This window comes from Leptonotus elevatus, chromosome 12 (genome assembly GCF_054856555.1).
Source record: "Leptonotus elevatus isolate MCC_2025b chromosome 12, RoL_Lele_1.0, whole genome shotgun sequence".
NCBI lineage: Eukaryota > Metazoa > Chordata > Actinopteri > Syngnathiformes > Syngnathidae > Leptonotus > Leptonotus elevatus.
The window spans coordinates 918,245-945,476 of NC_141250.1; the positions used below are offsets into that span (position 1 = coordinate 918,245).

Below are 27,232 nucleotides of genomic sequence, written 5' to 3' on the forward strand. Positions count from 1 at the left end.
GGTGGGTTTCCATCCACCCATTTTTATTAGAATTTTCAAGAAATGCGAAAATAAAAGTGGAAGTGCTAGAAATTCGAAAAAGGCCCAAAATTCGCAGAAGACGTTTGGAGGGGATGGATTTTGCAGCGTATCGAAAAAAGGAAAATGCAAATTTTGGCTATGGAAACAGGTTTTGCGAATAAACGATGACAAGATCGTGTACACGTTGCACGTTTTGATAGCAATGGCGGAAGAAAAAGTAAGGTATGTTTGGGGGGACGACGAAACTGAAACCTTTTAAGAATCAGAGATGGGAAGTAAAGTACAAATACTTACAAATACGTTTTGTGGCAGGGTGGTACTATTTTTTAACAAGTAACAAAAAACAAATGTGAATGGTATGTGCTGCTTTAAATACCCCCTTTTTCAATATTAGATTTGGCAGAGGCATCTTTTGTTGAATTACAGTGTAGCGATTATTTGGGTTGCCGTAATGGCAAACGAGAAATTTAGACGGTACTGAAGGGAATTGTAATTTCCTCAGCAACCTCTGGGGGCACCACGTTGACTTTGCTTGTTTGTAGGAGCAAAGTAAACGATAAAAATCCTATCAAGTATTCATAATCTGAAGTTGCTACTATAGTTAATTATGGAGTTCTTTGCTTTAATAAGAGCATTTCTAATCCACTCAGAAAACCCAAATGATTCGGCAGAAATGGAATCTCTAGACAACAAATGTATCTAGTTAACACACACATATATTAGTCACAGCCTAACATATTAATGAAACAGAATTATAATGCGAATCAAAGATAAAAAAGAAAACATGCAACCTAATGAACTAAGATAAGAAAGTAATGAAAAAGGTGTATGGGAAAAATAAATGGAAGCGTTAGCATTTTAGATTTTTTTTAAAATCAGAATTGACAAGCCAGATTCTTCATTGATCATTCTGAACACATTTCAAACATTACCGCAATCATAAAGTTATTGAATCCGCTAAGCTTCCTAATTAGCTAAACTTAGATGGGTGCAGAAGTTACACACATCATTCATTTGAGATAGACATACAGGTTGTGTACAAAGATAAACAACAGAAGTCACTTGATGTCAGTCAAGTACATAGAGTCCGTTGATGTCCAGAATTATGTAGATTTCAGATTAATTACGAGCGGCAGGATTATTGAGGATAATACCGATAGTGATCGCTGGAGGGCACTGTGGTGCCGTATAACTTCCGAGGGCCGTTGTTTCCAAAAAACACATAGCTGATTTCTGTAGATAGACTAGACCATAAAAGTGGTCTGGGGACTGATAAGCAGTCCTCTCGCTAGTCTGCTTGCTGAACAGGATTTTAGATCTCGGTAGGCGCTGAGGTATGCGTTTCCTGTGGGTTGTAAAAATTAAATTCAGTCCCTTCCTGGAGGGAAGTTCAAAGAGTTTTCCTTTTTGAACTATCTCTGGTTGGTTTGAGGAAACACAGGGATAATCCATTAAGGAACGCACACACATTCCCCAGGGGGAAATGTTTAAAAAGGCAAAAAGAAGGAAAAAAGAAGGGTGACGGGCAATATTCGTTACAACAGTTATAATTCTTTAATAAAAATATACAAGTTTCCTCCTATAAACATTATTAAGCATATCATTTATACATGTATTTAAGGCAAGTTGTAAAATGTCTGAAGTCCTCTTGTTTATGTTTAACAAATTTAAAACATCATAAATTTAAACTTAATTCATTTCCATTGCATCTTTAAACCAAGGGCACCATCTAGTGGCGTAATTTTTTTTGCAAGGGCTTTACTTGTGTAGTACATTTTAAAGCCTGTACTTTTTTTACTTTTACTTGAGTCATTATTTGAACGAATACTGACCAAAGTCATTTTTTATGCTTGACACTCAGCATTAAGGGTTGGAATTGGGGGGTTAGATCATTCACTCGCCCCGGTCCAGTCTTGGCAGCCAGTCTTCGTCCTCTCACCCGTCCCTACAAATTTTAATAAAGCTTCTCACTTTGTTCACAATTCTTGTCTCCTCCAGTCTGTCTCCCCGCAATTGGGTCCACCCTTTCCAACGCACCCCTTATCATGACATTATGGACCTTTTGCATAAAAAAAAAACAAACAGGCAAATTTATTACATTACGGGCCGTTATTACGTTATAGGCTCTCATTAACTTATTAGCTTCTACAGCCCAAGTCACCCACGACTGTAATGAGGATAGGCACTACAGAAAATGAAAATGTATAAAATCTGACAAAATGGGCTTTTGCTCTGGGATCCTTTCAAGACACTGTCTGTTGGCTAGCTTGCTATGACTTTAGCTACATGAACAATATACATTCTGCTTTCTTGTGCCTGCAAGTACTGATGGTGCATTACTTTAAACAATATTAGGTGTCTGTATTCCATTGATATGGCCTAAAAATAGCTTTCTTTATGCAATTGGATGCTCCCATTTACATGTATAACCTATTGTCATGTTTTGCTCCAGAGTGTCCTGAACCACCCAGTGTCGTGGCTATCATCGGCGGTTCCATTGCATCCGTGGCTCTCATTGGCATCTTGTTATTAATGCTGATTAAGTTGCTTATATACATGAAGGATCTGAAAGAATTCAGGAAGTTTGAAAATGAAAAGAAGAAATCCAAATGGGCAGAGGTGAGACAGTTTGTTTTACGTTTTACATTACAATGGATAATTTATGAAATTATAGTTTCATATGATCTGCTAATGGATTGATGGATGGAAATAGCAACCAAAAAAAACTCAAAATACACCATTTAAGCACGAAAGTGAACAGAAGAGTCATCCTACCTTGTCATTGGTCCGCATATGAATTGTAATCCAAACAGACAGAGATCATCTTCAATTTCGGGATCTTTCTTAATTGTTTTCTACTTTTAATTTAATTGACTACGTTCACACACTAAACCATTTTCAAGGACGCGAGGGGCAAACTCGGGCGAGTAGCTGCACGCAGGTCCCCCCGCAGAGCAGACTGACATGCTGCCACTCGATCTTTCACTCACAGCGAGTCGGAAATTAAAAGTTATGATATGCGCCAGTGCTTGTATGTAATGTAGGCTAATGTAATGTATTGTAAATACAAATGTAATGTTTTGATCGCTTGTCGTTGCTATCAATTTCATACGACGCCGTTACACGCTGCTTCAAGGATGCGTTACAAATTAAGTCTGCCGGCTCCGCAAATATCACTACACATTTTTTCACTTTTTTTTGCTCTTTTAAGTGGGATGACTTGAACATAAAAATGAGCTATGAAATATGAAATTTGAAGATGAAAAATTATCGCGATGGTCCTCTCAAAAGTGTCACCATGACACCCCGCCCCAAAATGCACACAGGCTATATTGACTTGTAAATACAATAGTGTATTACTTGGGGTGGTGGGACAAAACAAAACAAACAAATAAAAACTGTTCACAACATTTTTATTTTCTTTATGTGACCAAAAGCATTTGTGATATAACATCCATGATAAGTTATCAATAAACCACTTTTTACAGGCCACATCAAATGGAAAATAATATTTTAATTGACACAAAATTATTAAATCAAATTACCCACTCTTGTAATATGACCTAATTTAAGCAAGAAAATACCACAAGGAGCAACAATAAAATAACCAAACTTTGGCTGATGCCTCAGAAGATGAATTGTAAGCTGAATGTGATCTTCAAAGTTGAGGCTGATTTCATCTGTTGAGAGGTCAAACTTCCAAAACATTTAAAGGGTTCAAATCTGGCACGATGGCCACTGATGTATCCAAGGTTTTTGCATCAGTAGATGAACTGATGCGTTCAGTGAGAATCTGCACTGTACATAGTCATGAAAATAAAGCAAATGTATTAAATGAGGTGTGTCCAAATTTTGGCCTGTACAGTACGCGCAGATTCGTGCATCTGGATTTTTTTGTGAGTGCGACGGTTTCTGGATTTGGACATACGCCGTGTTTTAGTATGAAAGCCACGCAAGTCCTCGTACAAGAGGCCCCTGTTCCCTTTTCATACCTGAGACCTTGTAACACCAACGAGTCACATGGCACTATTTTTGAATTATTCTGAGGGGAAAATAATTTTACACTGTTATATAAACTGTGCACGGAACTACTTTTCATTCTCATGAAAAAATATAATTGAAAATCTGCAAAAATGTGAGGACTGTACTCACTTTAGTGAGATACTGTGATTAAGTTACACACCATGGACTCTATTTTATTTATTTATTAATTACAGCGTCCACTTTTTAAGGAACTTGATAGCACTGGATTGTATTTTGGGGAATCAAGAGTTCAGTAGGCTGAAAACAAATGCACACAATACTTATCAGATTTATATTTGCTTAAAAATGTGACAACCCTATATGATCTTTGTTGAACTTGACAATTATGTGCTACTTTAAAAAAGAATGGGCAAAAATGTCAGTGTCTACATGTGCAAAGCTGGTAGAGAAATGCACTAAAAATTGCAACTATAATTGCAGCGAAAGGTGGCTCTACAAAGTATTGACTTACAAATAAAATAATTTATCGTTTCCATTTCACTTCACAATTGTGCTGTACTTTGTGTTAGTTGACAATCTCATTGAAAACATTTAAGTCTGTGATTGTAAGGTCATAAAATCTGAAACAATTAAAGAGGTATGAATACTTTTTCAAGACAATGGAGGTATGTGACCTATGTGCGATTGTGCTGTTTTGTAAAGGTCAACCGCATTGTCTGTGAGCACCTGGCTTAACATGATCACTTCTCTGTTAACAGGCAGACAATCCACTTTTCCAGAATGCCACCACTACAGTGACCAATCCAACCTTTACTGGAGAATGAAAATGAGGAACAGCCTCCTCAATCCAACACAAGATGTGTTGCATCAAATTTAAGATTTTTTTCCCCTTACATAAAATATTAAATCTCTAGTGGCTGAACGGAAAGTTTTCCATTTTTAAATCAATTAATTTCGCCAAATGATGTATTTTGTTAATTTACAAAGGAAAGCCAGCTCAGTGTCTAGTGGTAGAGTGTCTGCCCTGAGACTGGGAGATCGTGGGTTCAATCCCCGGCCGGGTCATACCAAAGACTATAAAAAAAAATGGGACCCATTGCCACCCTGCTTGACATTCAGTATTAACGGTTGGAATTGGGGGGCTAGATCACCATATGATTCCTGAGCGCGGCTGCTGCTGTTCAACCGCTCCCTCAGGGCATGGGTCAAATGTGGAGAACGAACTTTGCCCCATTTAGGTGGGTGTGACAATCAGTGAATCTTAATCTTAAATCAAATTGAGCAGTCAAATTTGCAATTTGCTATTTTAGAATTGTCTACAAATAATTTGTCAAACACCAGTAAATATTTCTTCTTTCTTTATTCTTTTAAATTGTTGTATCATTCTATCTATTTTGTATTTGGAATCATGTGTTGGAAAATATATTTGAATCTATACTTTTTAATTGCTAACTTAGCTGTGTTTATGTCATTTGTATTTTGTTCAACTAACTCATTCACGCCCAGCCATTCTTACTAAAGCAACCCCCTTCGCTCCCGGCTGATTTTGACTGATTTTACAAGGCCCACAGAATCAAATTAAAGGACAAATAATAACCAGAATTTATGGGTAAGGGTACTATTTTTGATCCAACAGCTCCTCAACATACACATTGACCAAAGGTGGGCATCGAGGGCCGGAGTCCGGCAGGTTTTGCATGTTGCCCTTTTCCAACATAAGCCTGATAATGATCCTGTTGATTGGAATCAGCTTGTGTTGGAAGTGAGAAACCTCCAAAACCTGCAGGACTCCGGCCCTCGTGGACCGAGATTGCCCACCTCTGACATTGACAGTATCCAAGTTTCTGGAGTAAACCAGCTTCCCACAGTTAACATTGAGTACAAAAATGGACAATGCACTTGTTTTTGGACTTTTATAAAACGTCATATAAAACACATTTAACAAAACAAATTGACTTTAGCACTGGTTGTCAGTGCCTTTTTACATCTTGTCTTTGAGACAAATATACATAAATAAAAATACACTTCAAAAGGAAAGTGCTTGTATTCACAAAATTAAAAAAACTGATAATAAAGATGCACCCCTGACTTATACTTCAAACAATGTACGTACAAGTCTAAGCATGGGTGAAGTGTAGACACATCATCTCAAACATATTAAAACAAATTGACTTTATCACTGTTTGTCTCTGCCTTTTTATTTTTTTGTCTTTACTACAAGTATATAGATAAAAATACACTTCAAAAGGAAAGTGCTTGAATTGAATAAATAACGGATAATAAAAGAGCAACCCTGATTTATTGTGCAATGTATGTAATGATCAGATTATGGATAAAGTGCAGATTATTCTTTCTTCTTTAAACTATGTCGCCTAACCTTGAGGTTGGCAAATCTGTCAATCACGTTTTGGTGTTCCACTCTCTCAAGCATCTCTTTTTCAATTGACATCACAGCCAGGTGCTTGAGTCTGCTTTGACCCATAGTCCTCCTCAACCAGGTATAGAGGCGACGCAAGACACTGAAAGATCTCTCACAGCTACAGCTGCTAACTGGTATAGTTAAGGCAACCTGAATAATAGCTTTCAGTGAAGGGAACATCTCATTGTCCGAAAGATTGTACACTGTCAGCATATCCCCAATGGCGCCAGCCTCACTTTTGCGCTTCAGAAAGTTTTTGGCAACCATCACTTTTTCTGACTTGAGTTCAATGTGGTAATGCAGTGCAAGTGCTGACAAATGAGGCTCTGACATGACAGTGGTTTGAGCTTGGATTGAAGGCATGAATTCCGTTAAGCAAGTCCTGATTCACACCTGAAAAACGCTTCTCAAGTTTAGAGATCGTTCTGTCTAAACAAGGAAACAAACAATTTCCATTTAAGCTTTTCAGACTCAGAAGAACTACAGATTCCACTACCAGCCCCACAAGTTCACTCAACAACAAATCCATCCATTCTCTTTGTCTTTCGCCTCTGTCCAGAAAACAGCTTTAAGACTGTTATCTGGTTCTCCTCACATATAGATAGTGCTTTTGCATGAAAATCTGCAGCCGTGGCATCATTTTGTTTCTGCTTCAGTCTCAATCACTGCATCCTTGTATGCCTGTGCCTGGGCAATATCTATAGTCTCCTTGTGTAGGTATGTGTAAACCTGCTGTTACTGACAGGAGATCCTTGAAAACAATCAAGAAATACAAAGAGGATAATTTACTTAGTTTTGCCTTCAATCCCATTGCCACAGCTGTATTGATAGAGGAGAGGCACTCAATGATAGAACGGAAATTGTCCAGCACTGCAGTCACTGAACGAACCTGGCATGCCCATCGTGTGCTTGACAACTGCACAAGTTCACTTTACAGCAATCATCATTTAATCTGAGTGTCTACAAACATATGATGGTTGACAAGTGAAACAGTGAAGAATGAATACAGACTTTCAAGCATGTTGAAAAAATCTGGTTTCAGTAATAGCTCTGCATGTATGACATAGAACGAGATTTAAGTCGCAGGGTGCTGCTTTTGAAAAAGGGCTTGTACAGCACCGACTGCTCCGCTAATGACAGCTGCGCCGTCGTAGCTCTGTGCCACACACTTCAACTACGCAATTCCCTTCTCTTGCTATTCATTCTCAATAGCAGCTGTTATTGGTGCAGCATCAAACTGTGGCATTTTATTTTTATTTTTAATAAGTAGTGGGGGTGGCGGCGGGGACACGGACTGGGGACTGCAGCCCTGCTCTATACTGCGGTCTGCCCCAACCGATGCCCCCCCCCTCCCCCCCACCAACCGGCAGCCCCCGACCCCCAGCTCCCGAGGACCCCCCGCACCCAGGCATCGGCACCGAAGAGGGGCCGGACAGCGGAGCGGAGAGGGCACCCGCGCACACCCCACCCCCCGCGCCCACCCCACCCCCCGCCGCGTGGAGGGACGGCACACCGGGGGCAGAAGGGGAGATGGGGGCACCGGAGGACGGTCGGCCCAGAGGGGAAAGGCCCCGGTCGTCACTCCAGCGTTCTTAGTGAAAGCTAAACCCTGTTACTGAGTCCGCCAGCTCGCCGACTGGCGAACTCTACCCCTAAACCTTGAATGTGACCCCACCCAGTGTATATACAAGTGTGTGTGTGTGGTGCATTAAAATTGGGAGCAGGTGAACCGAAGCAGAGGGAAATGATATCCCCACGCTCCGATCCACCCGCCTCCCAGGCATGTTAGTGAGTGTATGTAGTGCATTAAATAAATAAGTAGTGGGGGTGGCGGGGGGGCACGGCGGGGACACGGACAGAGGACCGCAGCACTGCTCTATACTGCGGTCTGCCCCAACCATGGCACCCCCCCCCCACACACACACAGTTGTGTGGTGCATTAAAATTGGAGGGGAGTTGTAGGGCGAAGACGGTGTTTCCACCCTACCCCACCCCCCCAAAGTGTGTTATGTGCCCTATATGTTTATAAAAGTGTATTGCGCAAAACTAGTGCAGTGAGTTAAGAGGAGCGACCAGCGGGCCCCCCCCCCCCAACAAGGAGGCGCACCCGCCCACCAAACCCCCACCCACCCCACCGGGACCCCGGCGGGCATGTGGGACCAGCCCGGCGGGGCGATAGGGCTCGCCCCCCGGATATTGGGGCCCGCCCGAGGTGCCAGGAGGTCCACCGGAGCGGGGCGGGCACAACACTAAAAGCCAACCACCCTCCCGGCCCCCGGAGCGCCGAGACCCGGGCCACGGATGGAGCCCCCGGCCCAGGGGAGGGGAAGGAAGGCGGACAGGGGAGGGGGGAAGGAGACGACAAGAAGGGCAAGGGGCAGCGGCAGGGCCGCAGAGAGAGGGGGAGAGGAGGAGGAAGGGTGACGAGGGAGAAGGGACAGGGAGGCGGAGGACGGGCAGGGAGAGGCGAGGAGGGAGAGGCAGCAAGGGGGAGGAGAGAGGGAACCACGGGACGAGCGGCGCCGCCCCGGACACCAGGGAGAGCCCCGCAACGCAGCACCCCCCAAGAGAACCAGGGAACGGCCAAGACGCAGCTGCCACCCAGCAGCCAACAGAGGGGCAGACCCGCCCATGCCCAGCCAGGGGGGGACAGCACCTATAGAATTAACCCACTGGCATGCAGTGAATCCGAATATTAACCCTTAGTGCCCATTGGAGGTGAATCTGCTCGATCCTGTTGGCAGCAACTGGGTTCCTGACTATAAAAACACAACCATTAGTTATAAATTGCCAAATACAGAAACATCAATGTAAGTTATCGCGATGCGGTGGCTCTCGCTAACAGGCAGAATAAAGTAACCAGATTTCGGTTAAAATATTCTATATACGTAGACCATGTTTCTATAAATGTTGATATTTGGTTTTTATTTGAGGCAGATATTTTTTCCATTAAAATGTGATTTATGAGGAGGTTAGACCATTGGTCGATATTCAGAGTTTGTTTATTTTTCCAGTTAACAAGAATTGTTTTGTTTGCGATAGTAAGGGCTACAAGTGTAGATTGAAATTGTAAGTCAGTTGTTGTTAAGTCACCTAGCAAACACAAGTTTGGAGAGAACGGTATCCTACAGTCCAAGATAGCGGAAAGTTTTTCTAAGACTTTAGTCCAGAAATACATAACCGGAGTACATAACCATAAAGCATGAAAATAAGTGTCTGTAGTGTTTTGTAAACACTGGAGACAAATGTCGGAGTCTGAGAGTCCCATTTTCTTCATCATATATTGGGTAATGTATGTTCTATGAATAATTTTATATTGGATAAGTTGTAAATTTGTGTGTTTTGTCATTTTAAATACGTTTTCACAAACTTGAATCCAAAAGTCAGATTCCGGAGCTATAGACAAGTCTGTTTCCCATTTCGAGATGGGTAAAGACGTTTTATCAGTATATGAAAGTAACTTATATATTTTTGAGAGTTTTTTTGTTGTTGTCGGAGAAAGCTTGGTAATATCTTTAGCTAAAACAGGCGGTTGAAGCGTACCCCTAAGTGTTGGAATTTGTTTCTTTATCATACTTTTAACTTGCAGATAATGTTAACAATTTCCGTTTTTTATTTTGTATTTTTGGAGCAAGGATGTATATGATATAAACATATTATCTGAGAAGAGATGGTGGAGATGTGTAATTCCTTTCTGCTCCAACACACCTAAATAAAACGATTGGTTAAGTTGAAAGTCGGAGTTATGCCATAGGAGAGAAAGCCCACAGGGCTCCACTTGGGCTTTTGTAATTTCTAGTGCCTTCCACCAGGCAGTCAGGGTGGCGGAAATCATTGGATTTTTAAAAAATTATGTCGCTTAATCGATGTTGTAATAAAGAGTAAATCTAGAAGTCTGCGGTTATTACAATCCTTCTGTTCTAGTTCCAGCCAACAGTTAGTATCTCTGTTGGGTTGTGCCCATAAAATGATATATTGTAGCTAGTTAGCTATATAGTAGTGCATAACATTTGGTGCCTCTAGACCTCCTTTGGATTTATTTTTCTGAAGAGTAGATAGACTAATCATTGCTTTTTTTTTATTCCAGTAAAATTTTGTAACGGCTGAGTCCAACAACTGGAACCAGTTAGCCGTAGGTTTAAATGGAATCATTGAGAAAAAATAGTTTATTTTGGGTAAAACTTTCATTTTAATAGTGGCTATTCGTCCTATTAGAGAAATAGGAAGATTATTCCAGCGCTCCAAGTCACTATAAATGCTATCCAGAAGTGGAGTAAAGTTTAAATGAATTAAATCAGTTAATTTAGGTGAGATTTTTATGCCTAAGTATTTTAAATTACCTATAGGATATATATATATATATATATATATATATATATATATATATATATATATATATATATATATATATATATATATATATATATATATATATTTGAAAAGATTTTCCATCTGTCTTGACCTGCTATTTCCACTGTTCTACTATAAAACCATTCCAAAATCAAGGCAGAATTCTGACATTGCACACACCACAGTCACAGTTGATCTATTTTTGCTCTATAGCTCTACATTTTGTATAAAATGTGCCAGAAAATGGAACATGTCACTTGCATTGACTTCCCACATGAGTGCCACTGGAATGAAAGAGAAGGATTTCACAACTGCCACAAGAAATTGAGTAGGAGCTCAAGCAAGAAGCTGGAGTGGTGCAGTCAGCTTATGTATTTATTCACTCTTGATTCCCCTGAGTGACACTCCAGTGAGACCCTTCGGTAAAGTGTATTTATATAACTAGAGATGTAACGATATCCAAACATCACAATATGAACCTGACAATACGGTAATTATCAAGATATTGTGGGGAGGTTGGTGATATAAAAAAAAAGGTCACAATACTGTAAAAAAAAAAAAAAAAGAGCTTATACTTAAGAAAAGCACAATATTGTGCTTTTGTACATAACAGCAATGCATCTAAACAACTTACAATAGCTAATTACACTTAATATTGAGGCACTTACTTGCTAATGCATGCATATCGAGTTCCTCTACATATTGACTCTGTTCACAAGCATTTTACGTTCCCCTTCATCTGACCATTAGCGTGGATTTTAAACAAAGAAGGGCCAAAACATGCCTTGTGAAAATTAAACTGCACTAAAAAAGTAGCCACAAGAGAGTGCTACAGCTGCACAAATGGAAATCAACTTGGTATTTTTAACAGATGTGCTGCTTTTAATATCGTGACATGACGGCGACGATATTGTGGCAATTTTAAAATTGCGATATCGCAATATTGCCGTTATCGTTACATCCCTATTTATGACTACATATTATTCACCTTTGCGGGATTACAATTTTCTTTTTGCACTTCTTCAACCGAAGTCTAATGTTCTTCAGGCTTAATAGTGGCGGCGTGACAACTGCAAAAGTGCTCAGAAATATTTTTTGTGTAGTTCTGTTTGCATTTATTCAACTCAAAAGTTAATTTGCAACAAAACGACTATGTCCGAATGAATGACTGTGACCCACCCCCTTCTATCTGGGACTTGCTAGCAGTTGCCTTCATTCGCTTTTTGGATTCAGGGCTGAATGATATGGACAGAATTTCATATCTCGATTTTTTTGCCAGACCTCTTTATTCTTTAGTCTTTGACCCTGCATGTGGCGTAGCATCGTTTCAGTATTTTATGGTGCCTGCTGTATTTTGTTTTATTTTTTTGATACTTGTTTTACTTACTCATTCACTTCCTTACGTCTCACTATTTTTTAATTATTAATTTGATCTATTTGTATACTGTACTTCCCTACTTATATTTGTAATAATTTTATTTTGTGTTATTTTGTTTCACTTGTCTACAGCGAGACTGTTTTTTATTCCATGTACAGCCCTTTGTATGCAGGCAATGTATGTTTTAAAGTGCTTTACAAATAGACAATGACGACAATATATGGGTTCAGTGAAAACAAAGCAAAATATCAATCAAAAGGATGTGTAAAGTGTTTTTTTTTTTTTTATATTAGAACTTAGTGACAGTCAACATTAACAAAATTGGCAATGAAAAAAAATCTGAATTCAACTCACATTGTCTGCAACTGTGCTTTAGTGATAAATAATTTTATGCTCCAATATAAGTTGTGTTTGTGTGCCTGCGTGGGTCTGTTAACCGTATTACTGTGTATTGTTCTACAATTTGTCCGTGCATGTATTGTGTGGCTTGACTGAATGAAATAATTTAATATAATAAGTTTGCCACTCACTTGCAAACGTTGTAACCAGTGGACAAAAACAAAGTGCGCATTCACAGTCCATACCATGTCAAGGAAGCTGAAACACACTCAATGTTAAGATAAGGCTAACTTTAAAATAAAGTTGTCCAATTACAGTAATACATTACCGGCAATGCAAATAGGTTACGGTTACTTTGTAATTCACTCTCAATGTTTAGAGGAAGGGTATGTGCCATAAATTGCACTTTGAGGTCTTTTCAATTATTTAAAAAAGAAATAGAACAAAAACATTCAACTCAAAATGTCAACTAAACACTAAATCCTACACAGCTATTTTAGACATTTTGAATAGATTTTTTTTTTTTATGGAAAAAGTGCTTTACAAATGAAGACAAAGTACTATTTATCTTTTTTTTTTTATGGAAAAAGTGCTTTACAAATGAAGACAGTACTATTTATCTTTTTTTTTTTCTGATCCGAAAAAAGATCAGATCCTTGAGTTTTGTGATTAGATGCACCACTAGTAAATAGTCATGAGAATAAAGCAAATGCAATGAATTAGGTGTGTCCAAACTTTTGGCCTGTACTTGTACTGTACTTGTTTAAAATGTCTCCACTGAAATGTTTCTCGACAAGAAAATGCAGTTTGCTGCAATACACAAAATGTTAAGGGTAATCAATTCAAACAGCTAAATAAAAACATACGATTCATGAAAAGAAGCAATATGATGTGTTTGACAGCTTAAAAAAAAGGTTCTATAATACATCCAGGAAAAAAACACACCAACATTTTTATTGTTGAAAAGGTCTGAGTCATTTTTTGTCCATTCAGCAGATGGCAATGAGAGTACAATACCAGAATTTTAAATCAAATTAATCAAGTCAAGACTATGATCCATGAAAGCAGTAGAGACCAGAATACGCACGTAGGCAATTTATCGGTTTTAAAGTGTTTACACAGATGCATACTAATATAAACACATTGTTTGCCTCCAGCGATATAACAACTAGGATGCGCCTTTTGCTCTCAACTTGGACAGCAGCATTTCATTCTTTCGACATTCCTGGTGGAACAAAATTGGGAGTTAACCACAACAGATTTTCTATTTCCATACAGGTTAATATTTACTTCTTTTTTTTTTTCTTACTCAAGACTAATTAATGCCATAGCCATTACCTCTTTAAAGTCTTTGACTGTTTTGAAATAAAGCCGCTGGATGTCAAGCAATTCCAGGTATTTGTCATTCAGATGATCTCTTCTCATTTTGTTCTCCTGCTTTTTCTTCTCCATCTGCATGCAAAGCAGAAATCACACATTTGACCTTTTAGTCAAGAGGGAATTTGTCAACATTTTAACAAATTCTGCACTTTGTGACAGATTTTTGCAATTTGCCCTTCCACCAGCTCCCTCTGTTTCCATTTTTAAAAGTCCTCTTAATTTTTTTAAAAATATTCTATGACTTTTGACTCAGCATGAGACTCGGCATTGTTTGAAATTATAGTGTTTACTGTTTTTATGTTATTGATTATGTTTGTAACAAAATAATCCATGTCAAAATTACTAAATAAATAAGAGCTCTAATGAATTTATTGGAGCCAGACACACGTAAGATGGCGACTCTAAGTGCGTCAGCAATATCCACTATAGCATAGAGCAAGACACTCCTCCTGATACGACTCCTCCAAGAAGCATGCAGGCTAACCATCCAGCATTTGCTATAAGGACTATTACTACGGTTTTACGCCATCAAAAGTGCAATAACCGAGCCAAGTTGACCCAGTTGGCCACAATGCACTTAACAGACACAAGGAAGTTTGCAAACACGGACGCCGGCGGACTCACTTTGTCACGTTTATGGATTTCAAATAAATTATTTGAAGAACCTTTCTGTGCGGTACCCTTAGTTTGCTGCCATTGTAGGCTTTGACAACTCAATATGTTTGAACGAGACAAGCAAATATGTCAAGCTTAGTAAACATATGATGAGGATAAAGCACTATTTAAGTGCACTCCATTTACCATTTAATATTTTGATTGTAGCGATAATTGATGTCTTTTGGACGAATTAGTAATTTGATCAGCGCTTGAGGAAGTCGTAATTTCCCTCAACCGCTTATAGGGGCACCACGTTCTGTTTACTTTCAATTCAAAATAATTACTAATCCACTCGGACACAAGCACGATTGAGACTGAACTAGATAAAAAAAAAAACCATGCATTTATTACTACGGTCAAACATACAGAGTCACAATACTGTCTACCTAACTATCATACGGTGGAAAAAATATAAAATAAAATACAAGTGAGCTAATGTAAATAAGAAAGGAACAATTGGAACAATTTAACGAGGTAGAAAGGAAAGGTTTGACTTGCCAAATCTTTGAGATGTTTGAAATGGAAGTTGCAAGCGATATGCCAAATTGGTCATGAGACTGCAACTTACTGGAGTGAGTTAGATCGAGCTGACGGAGGGAAGATCGTTTTGAAGAAAGAAGAAGAAAACAACTCCTCCAAAAACAAGGCAAAAATAAAAATTATGAAAAATTGTTCAGCAGTCGGACGCGCGAGCCACAGCTCGGCTCAGGTGCGTTCGGCCCCAACCGGAGTTGTCCTCTCAGCGCATGGGGAGATCAGCTGGCCAATCACCTGAAGCCGAAATTTGCTGTATTGGGCGGCTGTATTGCCGACTGGACGACCACACAAAAACAAGAAAATGTGAAAAATGAAATAAAAACAAACTAGGTGTCCGTCTGCCAGTGCGGACGCATGCCGGCTGCTTTACACTGCCTGCCTACAAGCACGATCGCCAAGTCCGAGACACTTGGTAGTTTCTTGGGCAAAAGAAAAATTGCGTCCCCGCTTGAAGGCGCTGTGGTCACATGTAACTTTCAAGAACGCTGGAATGTAGCCACCTGAGTTCATTTAAACAACTGGTATGGTTTATCGGTCGTGTTAATCCCCCACCTCCACAGGGGAGAGGATGGAGCCCCCGATAAGACACTTTAGTACCATAAACTCGTGGTTCTTGCGGGTGAAAAGTACTGGGTGAGGATGATTGAAAGGGTAGAAGTCACATTTTGACCTTTTCTGGCGAGGGTGAAACCGGAGGGGGGGGGGGGGGCTTATCTCTTCACCTCAAAACCCCAGATTTCACCTCACACATATTTCCAAGAGTGGAATGTTTGAGGAAGGGAGAACAACAACAAAAAATATAGAGGGTGACTGGCAGTATTCGTTACATGATCCACAGTAATTTCTGGACCATAAGGCGCACCTGACTATAAGCCGCACTAGCTAAATTTGGGGAATACTCAAGTTTGTTACACATACAAGCCGCACCCGACTGTAAGCCGCAGGTGTTTTAATGTTACTGCATCGGATTCCTGCTAATTTCTTTTCCATAATGAGGGTGCAAATTGTCCTACTGTATTTGGGCTCACTTGGTTTGGTTTGGTTTGCTCTGCCTGACACTGCGCTTTCTTTATAGTGCGGCTTATAGTCCAGAAATGACTGTAATTGGATTTTTCATATGTTGGACTATGAAGTGATTTTCAGGAAAAGTACAATTACTTATTACTGTACTTTCCTTTTCGTGATTCGAGTTTATTCAGGGCTAACGCCAATGAGCATGTGTGTGCTCAGACCCCTTTACATTTTTCACTGTTTCATTGCAGCTATTTGCTAAAATCAAATAATTTCAGTTTATTTCTCATTAATGTACACTCAGAACCCCATCGTCACAGAAAAACACTTAAGTGTAGAAATATTTGCAAATTTATTAACTCTTTGACTGCCAGACGTTTTCAGAAAAGGGATGCCGTCAGTGCCAGCCGATTTAAGCATTTTGACTGATCAAGGTCCACAGAAAATGTTCTGTTTGGACTATGGAAACACACATACTACCAAATGAACGATTGAACTCCCATCTTTCATCAGAAAAAAAAAGTTTCTTTCTACCTTATTCCGTTCTTCAGTAATCAACAATAGAAAATAGTTAGTTTCACCCAAATGCTCTTGTGTTTTGGACCAAAATACGGAGAAATCAAGCTTTTAGTGAAACGATATTATTTCATGCACTCTAGTGAATTTTGAACTTTTTTTTTTCCATGAATGATGCCACAAACATCTAAATAGTGCTTTACTTCTATAAAACACTATCACCAATAATGAAAAAGTGTTTTTTGATAGCAAAATACGTTTATTTACATTCAACAGTGTAACAATTTGACAACAATTTGGCAAACTATTTACAAATGTGTGCAACTGTGGTACTATTTACAATTATGTGGATGTTTCAACTACAGTTTTTCTTTTTGTGTAACACTCCTCTGCGTGCAAGGAGACGCAACAGGATTTGCACAACAGATTAGTTTCACTGCGATTGCCCCTTCGCGTGCACTTTCTTGCCGGCCGTTTTTTCCGGGGAATAGCAAGTATATACTGCAGTATGTGTTGCCATCAAGTCTACTATCAGGATCATGCTACGGTTACGTTACGGTGGTGTTACGTCTGGCTTCCTCATGTCCTTCAGTTCCTATACCGGGTGGTAGATATTCTGATCCATCTTATCCATTCCATTCATGGTGACATCATAGTCCAGAACCAGTGTCTTCTCCGTGATCAGACTGTACCCGCTCCTCCGATGAATATGCATTGGACTCGGGGTACTCTTCATTGTCCGACCGAATGTCCGCTTGTGCAGCTCCGGCGTTAGCAGCGCTAGCCGGTGAGGCTTTATGACGTGAGAATAAAGGCCGCGTCCAACTGTGGCGTCAACCTCGGGATTCACCATCATCATCATCATCAATGTGCATTGGTCGATGCTTTTCGACAACTCTCCATCGCCCGATCGAATCTCCGCTTGTGTAGACAGTGACACTGATAGTTATAGTATGAGGCCGCAGCAAGTCTCGGAGGGAGGCACGGGGAGGCGGGTGAGCCGGCCGGCTTTCAGCCGAAGCGTTGCGCAAGAACACGGATCGCTACTGACACAGAGGAGAGGGCATGGCTGCGCGCCAAAACAACAGCAGAGCATTATGGGATTTGTAGTATTAGCGGTGAATGCGGTGTTACAGCGGCACCGCCGCTTATAATACCGGCGGGCCAGCTATAATGTTAATTTGATATTGCCTCAAGGGCCAAATGAAATTACACGGGGGGCAAAAATTGGCCCGCTGGCCATAGTTTGATACTTGAATGAGTTACTTACGTTGTCTCATAGTTACTATCTACTAGGGCTGGTCATAAAAATAAAAAAATCGAATAATCAATATCGAATCGAATCAGGAAAAACGTAATTCAAATCAAACCGAACTCTTATGAATCGAAATTGAATCGATTGAGGAAATTAGAATCGATACCCAGCCCTTCTATCTACAACTACCTGTTTCTAAGACTACGCTTTGATGCAAAACGTCTACATTTTCTTCATTTGGTCAAATACATTTGCGAAAACAGCAGCCTAATTACTGCAAACTTTAAGTGTAGCAGTGCACTGTTTCTACCCCTAGGGGTCAGTAATGCTTAGGGGTGCCCTAACTTTTTTGACCTAAAATCTACTGTTCAAGCAGCCAATCTACTGTGGCTTTGGTGGGGGCTTACGCTTTTGAAGTATGTTGTGTGAAGAATAAATGCTGTCCGGACAACTGGGATTTTAGTTCCTTCACCTTTCTCAGCTCGCTTTAAGGCGGGAAGTCGGTGTCGTATTTTCCATGAACAGTCCTAAAATGTCGCTCCACATTTCCTTTATTTGGTAGTGTGATGGAAGACTGGCAGATGAGGCATACGCATTTCGAAAACGTCATTGTGAAAAAAATACTCCTCCCATTCTGTATGTCTTCTTACTTGGTCCAGCTCCCCCACAAATTGTTATTAGTGATGTGACGTTCACAAATGAATCAAGTCTTTTGAACAGCTCTAATTGAGGGTTTTTCAACATGGTTCTGGTTCATTTCCTGTGCTCTGCTGCCACCTGCTGGCTGTTAATGTAATAACTACAAATTTTAACCCTTTAAGTGGATAATTGTCTGGGACTCCTTGTGCCGGGAACACTGGTGTAAGTGGAAGGGGCCTCTGGGTAAGCGAGATCTAGCACTTTTTAGGAACAACAAGGTGATATCAATCAAACCACTGAGGTTGGCCTCAGACCTCAATTCTTACTCTTTAAAACAGTAACTATACCTTGATTCGACTCTGTCTGATTCCCTCCACTATCTGTTCCATCTGTCTGAGAAACTGCTCCTTTGCGGCTGAAGATGACATGGCTCTGGACACACAGACAAACATCAAAACACACACACACGCACGCACAATATAATATAGGCCCAAAAATTGTGTAGTTGAAAAAATATTTCAATGTTACCTTTTCCATAAAAGAAGATTGAGCATTTTCAGTTGAATTGCATTTGGAAATATTTGAGACGACAATGTTTCAACTTCAACTACTAAAAAGTTACAACTCACGTTTGGGGTTAGGATAGACCTTTTCAACTGCTCAAAAAATTATTTAGTATTATGTTAGTAAATGTGATACACTGTTTATGGTTAATAAATTTAAAAAAACATCACCCACAATATTAAATAACAGCACAGTATAACAGTATACAACAGTAAAATCTTACTGCTGGAAGTTGTCATGAATGGAATTCAGCAAATTAACCTAAAGGGGAAAATCATTTTTGTCATTAACATTTAGCATTTACATAATTTCAACAGGTGAACTTGAAATAAATAAATAAATAAAATAAATAAATAAAAATACCTCCTTCTCAAGATAAACTTTCTTGTCATCTAATGTATTATACAAAGTGAAGAACTGCTTGGTCTCTTTGTGCGTGGCGGAAACTGAAAGGGAAAAAATAAAATTATTTTTAGTTCGTTGGTCATCAAATGAAAATGGGAATCGGGATTTGGGGGAGGATCCACCTTGGCAATAAAGTTCAATGAATCTCTTCTGGTACTGTGTGAGTTCTGCACGGCAAGGTACTTCATCAATCTTTCTCTGCAGAATGGCAATGTCACGATTCCTCCTAGCCTAAACAGAGAAGTTACAGTAAGTTAAGTTGTTGGGATGCACGATGAACTGAAACGAGGTTCATTAAGCAAAGTGCGCATCTCAGCCGCGTGGTGCATTATGGGCAAGGTTATTTTAGTTAATGAAAACTAACAACAAAAAAACTCAAATTCAAAATATTTTCGTTAACAAATAAAATTAAAACAAAAATGCCCAATTTTTTTTTGCAATTAAGTGTATTACAAAAGCTTCTCCCCCGATAAATGTTTAGTAACCTGTAGTTGGTGGTTATTTCGTACTTGGTATTCATATTATAGTGAGCACAAAAAAAAAGAGGGATTGATGTTGTACTATATTAACAGTTCTGTCATTTATTTCCAAAGTAAATAGACAGATGTTTGAAAATGTCTTATTTTGATTAAACATAGAAGATAATCAGTCTTCTTTCATGAAGAACTACAAAAATCAATAATTAATTACTGTTGATATGCTGAAATCAGAGGATTTGGACAATTTTAAATAAATAATAATAAATAATAATTTCTTAATTGTTAAAATAGTTGTCGATTAATTTGATAATCGATTACTTGTCGATTAATCAATTAATTTTGAAAGCTTGAAAACACATAACACGAGTGAAGTGATCTTAAAGCAGCGTAACAGTCGCCAATGTGACGTGCCACAATAATATATAACGCCAACACAATGTGGTAAAGTTTGTCTATTTAAAGTGACAGTGACTGGAAAACCATTTCTGTCAGGTTGATCTTATGTTCTGTCCCTCCATTAGTTTCACTGCACACGTCCGTTGGCTAGCTTACCGTGCTGCCTCCGTCTGTTCTTTGCATTCATGGTATTGACAAAATAAATGTGTTAAAGAAATTTCCCATTTTAGCTTTGTTATGGAAAATAATTATTTAGCATATAATAACATAAGTTCATACTGTATTGTGGACACTTGTATTTTCTAACAATGAGGTTTTCACTTGTACATGAAGCAATATCGAAGTGACCTTGACCGATAAGCCTGCTCGGAACTGACTGCTTGCGGAATTTCCTGTCTAGCTAGCCCTCCCCTTCTCCTTCCAAAACCTTACCAGGCTGCATAAAAATCTTCGTATGTAGTAGGAATGAAAAAAAATTGGTTTATTGTGATTGCATTGCTGTTAATGTTTTATGTTTGTTTTATTTTGTGTTTCTGTAGAGTGCTTTGTGACAGCTAAAGCGGTTTGAAAGCGCTATATAAATAAAGATGAAAAATGTTGGCTGTTTAACAATGCACAGCAAGATTAGGGGCCCGCTGATTACATCAGCTGCATGAGGTGCGTACACTACAGTACACAGTGTTAACTTCCTTGTACCTTCCCCCAAGTATCGCGAGGTTTTACTGCACTATGTGGTGAAGTATCATGAGTTCCTGTGGGACTGGCGTAGAGAATGTTCTAGCGACTGGATGGAAATGGCGGAATAAAAGAAGCAGCAAGTTAAAACTTTTCTGCGTGGTGTATTAGAATTTTCATGGTAGCAGAGGATGGTTTCCAATTACAAAGTACTGCCGAAATTCGACGAAGCCAGGCCTTACGAGTGCTGCAAAAATGAAGTTAGCATGTGGCGACTTGAAACAGATTTGTACAAAAAGGAGCAGGCACTCGCAGTGGCGCTGGAACTCGAAGGAAGAGCCAGAGAGACTGCCTTGCAAATATCCGCAAACAATCTAAACAAAGACAACAGTATGGAAACACCGCTTGCAAAATTGGATACAGTGCTCTTGAGAGAAGAAAAAGACAGCGCGTATGAGGCATACTTGTATTTTGACTCGATATCGAAAGACGGCGCGGTGTCCATGGCGGACTATATAATAGACCTTGAGCAAAGATACAACCGCATGAAGAAGTACAATATGACCTTGCCAGACGCTGTGTTGGCGTTTAAACTCCTGGATACGGCATCTCAAGGGAAAGAGTAGACAGCTAGCACTTACGGCGTGCACGGATTTAACATTTGAATCAATGAAGTCAGCATTAAAGAGGATTTTCGGAGGAAAAGCCACCGGAGGAAACAAGGACAGCAAAATGAAGGATGCTGTTTGTTTCACAGAGCAAAAGTCTGGACCACCGTGAAAGTTCAGATGGAGCAACTTCACGTACCAGAGCGGACAGGGGCAGCCTCAGCAAGGCACTAATCCACTCACAAAATGCGCCATTTGTCAGAGTACGTACCATTGGGCTAAAGACTGTCCTCATCGGAAGAATGAAGTCAAGTTGACAGAAGAAGAAAGTGTGGAAGAGTGTAACATTACACTGTTTACAAAGACAGACTTTTAAATATTTCTCACCGAATCACTGGGATCAGCCATCATTGACAGTGCATGCACACATGCTGTTTGTGGAGAGAAGTGATTGAATAATTACATTAAAGACCTGAACCAAAGTAAAATCAACACATTGCTGCAAACAGAATCTCCAAGCTGCAGGCCTTTTAAATTTGAAGATGGTCAAGTGGTGCACTCCAGCAGAAAAGTAAAGCTTCCAGCCAAGATTGGACAAACAAAATGTCACATTGAAACTGATGTTGTTTCTGCTGATATTCCTTTACTGCTAAGCAAAATGTCATTAAAGAGAGCAGGAACTATTTTAGACATGGAGAATGACAAAGTCATGGTTAAGCAACAAGTTCTTGAGTTCACACGTTCGGGGCACTATTGTGTGGATATTAGAGCTGGAAATACAAAAGTGGACTGCAATGAAGGCGAAGTTCTTGTTGTCACAAGGAAAAACGCAAAGTTCTCCTGAAGCTTCATAAGCAGTTTGGCCACGCCTCTGCAGACCGGCTGCAGCGGCTTATTCAAAGCTCTGGCAATACTGACAAAGACTGTCTAGCCATTCTGCAAGAGATCATTTGTGACTGTGAGATCACAGGACCAAGCCGAAGCCTGCTGTTGGTTTGTTCTTAGCTTCTGAGTACAATGAGACAGTGGCAATGGATTTACATGAGTTGGAACCTGGGATGTGGTACCTCCACATCATCGATCACTTCACAAGATTCAGCGCTGGAAATATCTTGAGGACCAAGAAGCCCTCGGAGATTGTCAACTCATTCATTCATTCTTGAATAAGCATCCAGGGTGCCCTCAAACGGATCTACACGGACAACGGTGGCGAGTTCAACAATGAGGAGATTAGAGACATGGCGGAAAAATTCAACATTGAGACGAAAATTACAGCGGGATACAGTCCATGGAGCAACAGACTCCTCGAAAGAACCATGACTTTTACGGAGATCCTTTTGAAGGTGAAAAAGGAAAATGCGTGTTGCTGGCAAACAGCTCTTGACTGGGCACTTATGGCGAAAAACAGTATGGATCAATGTGCATGGTTATAGTCCACACCAACTTGTGTTTGGACAAAGTCCTAACCTTCCTTCTGTTTTGGTTGATAAACTACCTAATCTGGAGAGTACTAATATGAGTACTAGTGTAGGGCAGCATTTGGCTGTATTTCATGCTTCCAGAAAGGCTTTCACAGAAGTTGAATGCTCAGAAAGAATAAGAAGGGCACTACGTAAACAGCTAAGACCTACCGATGAAAAGTATGAGACAGGAGACAGAATATTTTACAAAAGAGCAGACAGTTCAGAGTGGAAAGGTCCAGCTGCTAACCTTCAAACAGAATGCTGATGTACTCATCACCAAAGACATCTCTTTTGATGCTGCAAAACAGCAAGAGATTGAAAACTAGAAAAATAACAATGTTTATGAAGAGATCACTAACATGGGTCGAAAATGCATTTCTACTAGATTGGTCTGTACACTGAAAGAAACTTCTAATGGTATTGATCCCAAAGCTAGCCTTGTGGCAAGAGGTTTTGAAGAAAATATTCACGAGTAGCAAAATGATTCTCCCAGATGTGCATCTGAGTCACTTAGACTGCTAGACTGCTGTTAGCTGTGATAAGTCAAAACAAATGGACAGTTCATTCTATGGATATAAAGTCTGCCTTTTTGCAGGGCATGGAATTCTCGAGAGACATTTACATGCGTCCCCCACCAGAAGCTGGCGTGGAAGGTGTTTTGTGGAAACTGAAGAAATGTATGTATGGACTGGCCGATGCTTCCCTTTATTGGTACAACAAAGTAAAACAACTCATGCTGAACACGGTAGGTAAAATGTCAAAAGTTGACCCTGCAGTATTCTATTGGCAGAATGAGCAGTCTGAGGCCAGTGGAGTACTGGCATGTCATGTTGATGGGTCGGAGCACTTCATTTCCAATGTTATCTCTGTACCCAAGTCTTCTTTTCACGTGGGCCGTGAAGAACATGAGAGTTTTTCATTTGTGGGGATTGACATTGCAACTGTTGGTGGTGTAGAGCAGATACATCAGCACATCAGTTACATTGACAATCTACAACCGGTTCAGTTACAGAAAGCACTAGCTGAACAGAGAGACGCTCCACTGGATGAGTCAGAGAGAGATCAGCTTGGCAGCACTTTATTCTGAGCTCACCATTGGAAAAGCTGATCTGAATACTATTCCTCTCATCTGTGTAACTGATAACCATTCTCTATTTGATGCTCTTAAGTCCACAAAACAGGTCACAGAAAAAAGACTCAGGTTAGAAATAAGCAGCATTAAAGAGCTCTTACAGGCAAACAAAAATCAAAGCGGTACGTTGGTCAGATGCAAAATCACAACTCACTGTCTGCTTAACTAAAACAGGTGCTTCACCTCTTGTGCTATCCTTAAAGCCCTAGACGAGGGTATATGGGTACAATGAAATTATGTGCACTTATATTCATGTGTTTATATGTGCATTTTTTTGTGGTTTATTAATACATACCATTGATGTTCAGGGTTCATGCCAATGTTTTTTTTGTTTGAAAGAAAGAGAGAGATTGTTGACTTGTACTATGCCAACTATCGCAAGGTTTTACAGCATATGCGGTGAAGTATCACGAGTTCCTGTGGGACTGGCGTAGAGAATGTTCTAGTGACTGGAGGGAAATGGCGGAATAAAAGAAGCAGCAAGTTAAAACTTTTCTGCGTGATGTCTTGGAATTTTCACACAGCTGACGGTCATAAAAAAAAGAAATCTTGACAACTGTAACCCATTAAGATGATTCAATAGTCATTAACGGATGGAAAAATAGGCTGACCGGAGTATGCCCTTGCTCAAAGCTGCTTTTAGAAGTTTACGACTTGCAGCGCTTCTGTTGTTTTTGACACTATGCTTATTGTCTATCAATTCTGTTCCAGATAGAATGCTGATGTATCCCTCAAGATTTGTTTAACATAACAGCTCTGTGACGCCCAATTTGTAGGGATTTGCAAATTCTGCTTACCATAAGAAGACGGACCTTCTGTAGTTTCTCTCTGTCTGTGTTATGCTGTTTGTCAATCAGTTGGTTCCTTTGCTAAAATACAAACAAAAGTGCATTAAAAACAAAAAAAGCGTATGTGACTTACAGGATACAAGTTTTTATTTAAAATACTTTCCAGAGGGAAACAAACATGTTTGCCATTTCTGAAAAAAACTTAAGTGCATTGTTTTTTCCAAAATTACCACCCACAATAAGAAATTAATGCAATTGGATAAAAAACGGTGCTGGTTACTTGTGTAATAGGTATTGTCCTTTCACTTTAAATTTCGATTTAAAGTCTTCCTTGCTTACATATACACAAAGGCGGTTTTACTGGGTGGCAGCTGCCACCCGTACCAAATCCTTTGCCACCCCACTTGTATGGAGCTAGAACAGTCTCATAATGAACACACACACACACCCCCCCCCACACACACACACACGCACACAAACATTGTGGGATTTATAAACATATCTGACATGAAACACACACATTTTCGATGCACACGTACATCTGACATGAAACACACACACATTGTGAGATTTATAAACACATCTGACACGAAACATACACACATTCATCAAATGTGTGTGTGAATTGTCTTACGCACATTTATAACGTGCTTTTAATTTGTATCACACACAATCACACAGGCTGGGGTGTTGTGTAACGTGCCTGCTGTGTGCTTAGATATCTATAAAGACTATATTTCTCATCCGCGCGGGGCGGCCATCTCGCCACAATCACCTTGCTCCACCTCTCCCATTCATTACTATGTATTTTTATTGTGCATGTTCTTTTAAATAACTCAAAATTGAGGTTTACCAAAAATCAACTGATTATCAAGCAGTTTAGTTTATAAGCGTCTAATCTAGTCCTTTTTCGGTGTGTCCTTGTTGTAAAATGAAATATGGATTAAAAATGTTGCGAATGATTCACCTGGATAATTTAGTACACATTTGAAGATTTTCCAAAACCGCAGATAGGAAGAAATGGGAACTTCCTTTAAAAAGGGAATATTTATTTTTGACTGTATAATAACTATGCTTACAAACTCAACTGCTCGATAATAACAACAACAAAAATTTAATAAATACGCCGACAGTCAGCTGAGTGTCTTGTGGCAGAGACGCTTTAATATGACGTCATTTTACGGCGCAGTCTGCTCTCCTGTCGCAAAAGAAATGGAAACGGGGATGAGTCGCATGCTTGTTTTGCGCATTTTCACTAAATTAGCTTTAAAAAGGGGAAACATTTGGATGGAAACCCCATAGAACAGGAAGCGCTGTTATGCGCTATATAAAAAGTTATTATTAGTTGTTATGCGTATGTGAACTCTGATGGGCCGCGAGAAGTAATGGTCTGAATCACCGGATGCCTATTATGCATGTTCTATTTCGTTGTTTTTGTTTCCCCAAATCCTCAAAATAAAAAATAACTTCACTTCCGGCTGTTTTACTGGATTTTGACTGATTTTGCAAGGCTCACAGAATATTGTGTTCTATTTCTATTAGCATTAGAATATAGTTAAATTTCATGATTATTCACAAATCTATTTAGAAATGTGAGTAAAACAGCTTTTTTTTCAACACGGCCCTGGTTGGTCTCTTTTGCTCTGATGCTACCTGCTGGCCGTTTGTGTAGTAACTACCATTTCTTCAACCGTTCTTTGCAGTTGAGAGGCTGCATCAAAGCCTTGGGTATGCTCTAGCATAAAAAAAACATAAAAACGTATACATACGTTTTTGGGACACTTAACACATTTAAAATAGAACGTATCTATACGTTTTTGGGAGCAAATGAGTTAATCATGAATGCTCAGTTATTTTGATTGTAGGCTAATATAGCTAATATAGACACACAGCATGTGTTGCTTTCACTATAAGGCTTATGTATGACAGACTTGATTGGAATTATTTTAGTCCAATATGGCTCCCTTCAACATTTTGGGTTGCTGACCCCTGCCCAAGGCCAAACATGCCTACAGAACCATATTGTGTTCATCGTATATGACATATATAAAATGTCAAATTAATCACCAGGCCTGACAAGTGTGTAAAGTTCGGTGAATTTTCGTACTTTTAGGTCCCAAAAAATGCGATTGTTTTCGAAGAAAACCCCCCCAAAACAACTCATAGCGGTCGCTGCTGTGGCCCTAATCATGAACTTTTTATATAGTGCTTTATCTACACCATATAATATAATTTC

At 39.6% G+C, this 27,232-nt stretch overlaps 2 protein-coding genes across 5 annotated transcripts in view; one reads left to right on the forward strand and one right to left on the reverse strand.

The window, feature by feature from the left end:
- itgb2 (integrin, beta 2) overlaps positions 1-6,181 on the forward strand; it is a 67,229-nt gene extending 61,048 nt beyond the window's left edge. For both annotated transcript variants that reach the window (XM_086090906.1, XM_086090907.1), the window contains exons 15-16: positions 2,474-2,640; positions 4,764-6,181. In XM_086090906.1, the coding sequence (XP_085947032.1) occupies positions 2,474-2,640; positions 4,764-4,829 (233 nt within the window). In that variant the 3' untranslated portion in view covers positions 4,830-6,181. The remainder of the gene's footprint in view (positions 1-2,473; positions 2,641-4,763) is intronic.
- A 7,233-nt stretch (positions 6,182-13,414) lies between these two features.
- The window catches only part of ccdc93 (CCC complex scaffolding subunit CCDC93), a 79,173-nt gene continuing 65,355 nt past the window's right edge, over positions 13,415-27,232 (reverse strand). For 2 of the 3 annotated variants that reach the window (XM_086091992.1, XM_086091993.1), the window contains 7 exons: positions 25,006-25,077; positions 19,578-19,686; positions 19,414-19,496; positions 19,274-19,311; positions 18,834-18,918; positions 13,830-13,943; positions 13,415-13,716 (listed from right to left, as the gene is read on the reverse strand). In XM_086091992.1, coding sequence (XP_085948118.1) covers positions 13,660-13,716; positions 13,830-13,943; positions 18,834-18,918; positions 19,274-19,311; positions 19,414-19,496; positions 19,578-19,686; positions 25,006-25,077 — 558 coding nt within the window. In that variant the 3' untranslated portion in view covers positions 13,415-13,659. Of the gene's footprint in view, positions 13,717-13,829; positions 13,944-15,096; positions 15,341-18,833; positions 18,919-19,273; positions 19,312-19,413; positions 19,497-19,577; positions 19,687-25,005; positions 25,078-27,232 lie in introns of those variants that run through there. The other variant, XR_015096755.1, reaches the window with a different exon arrangement.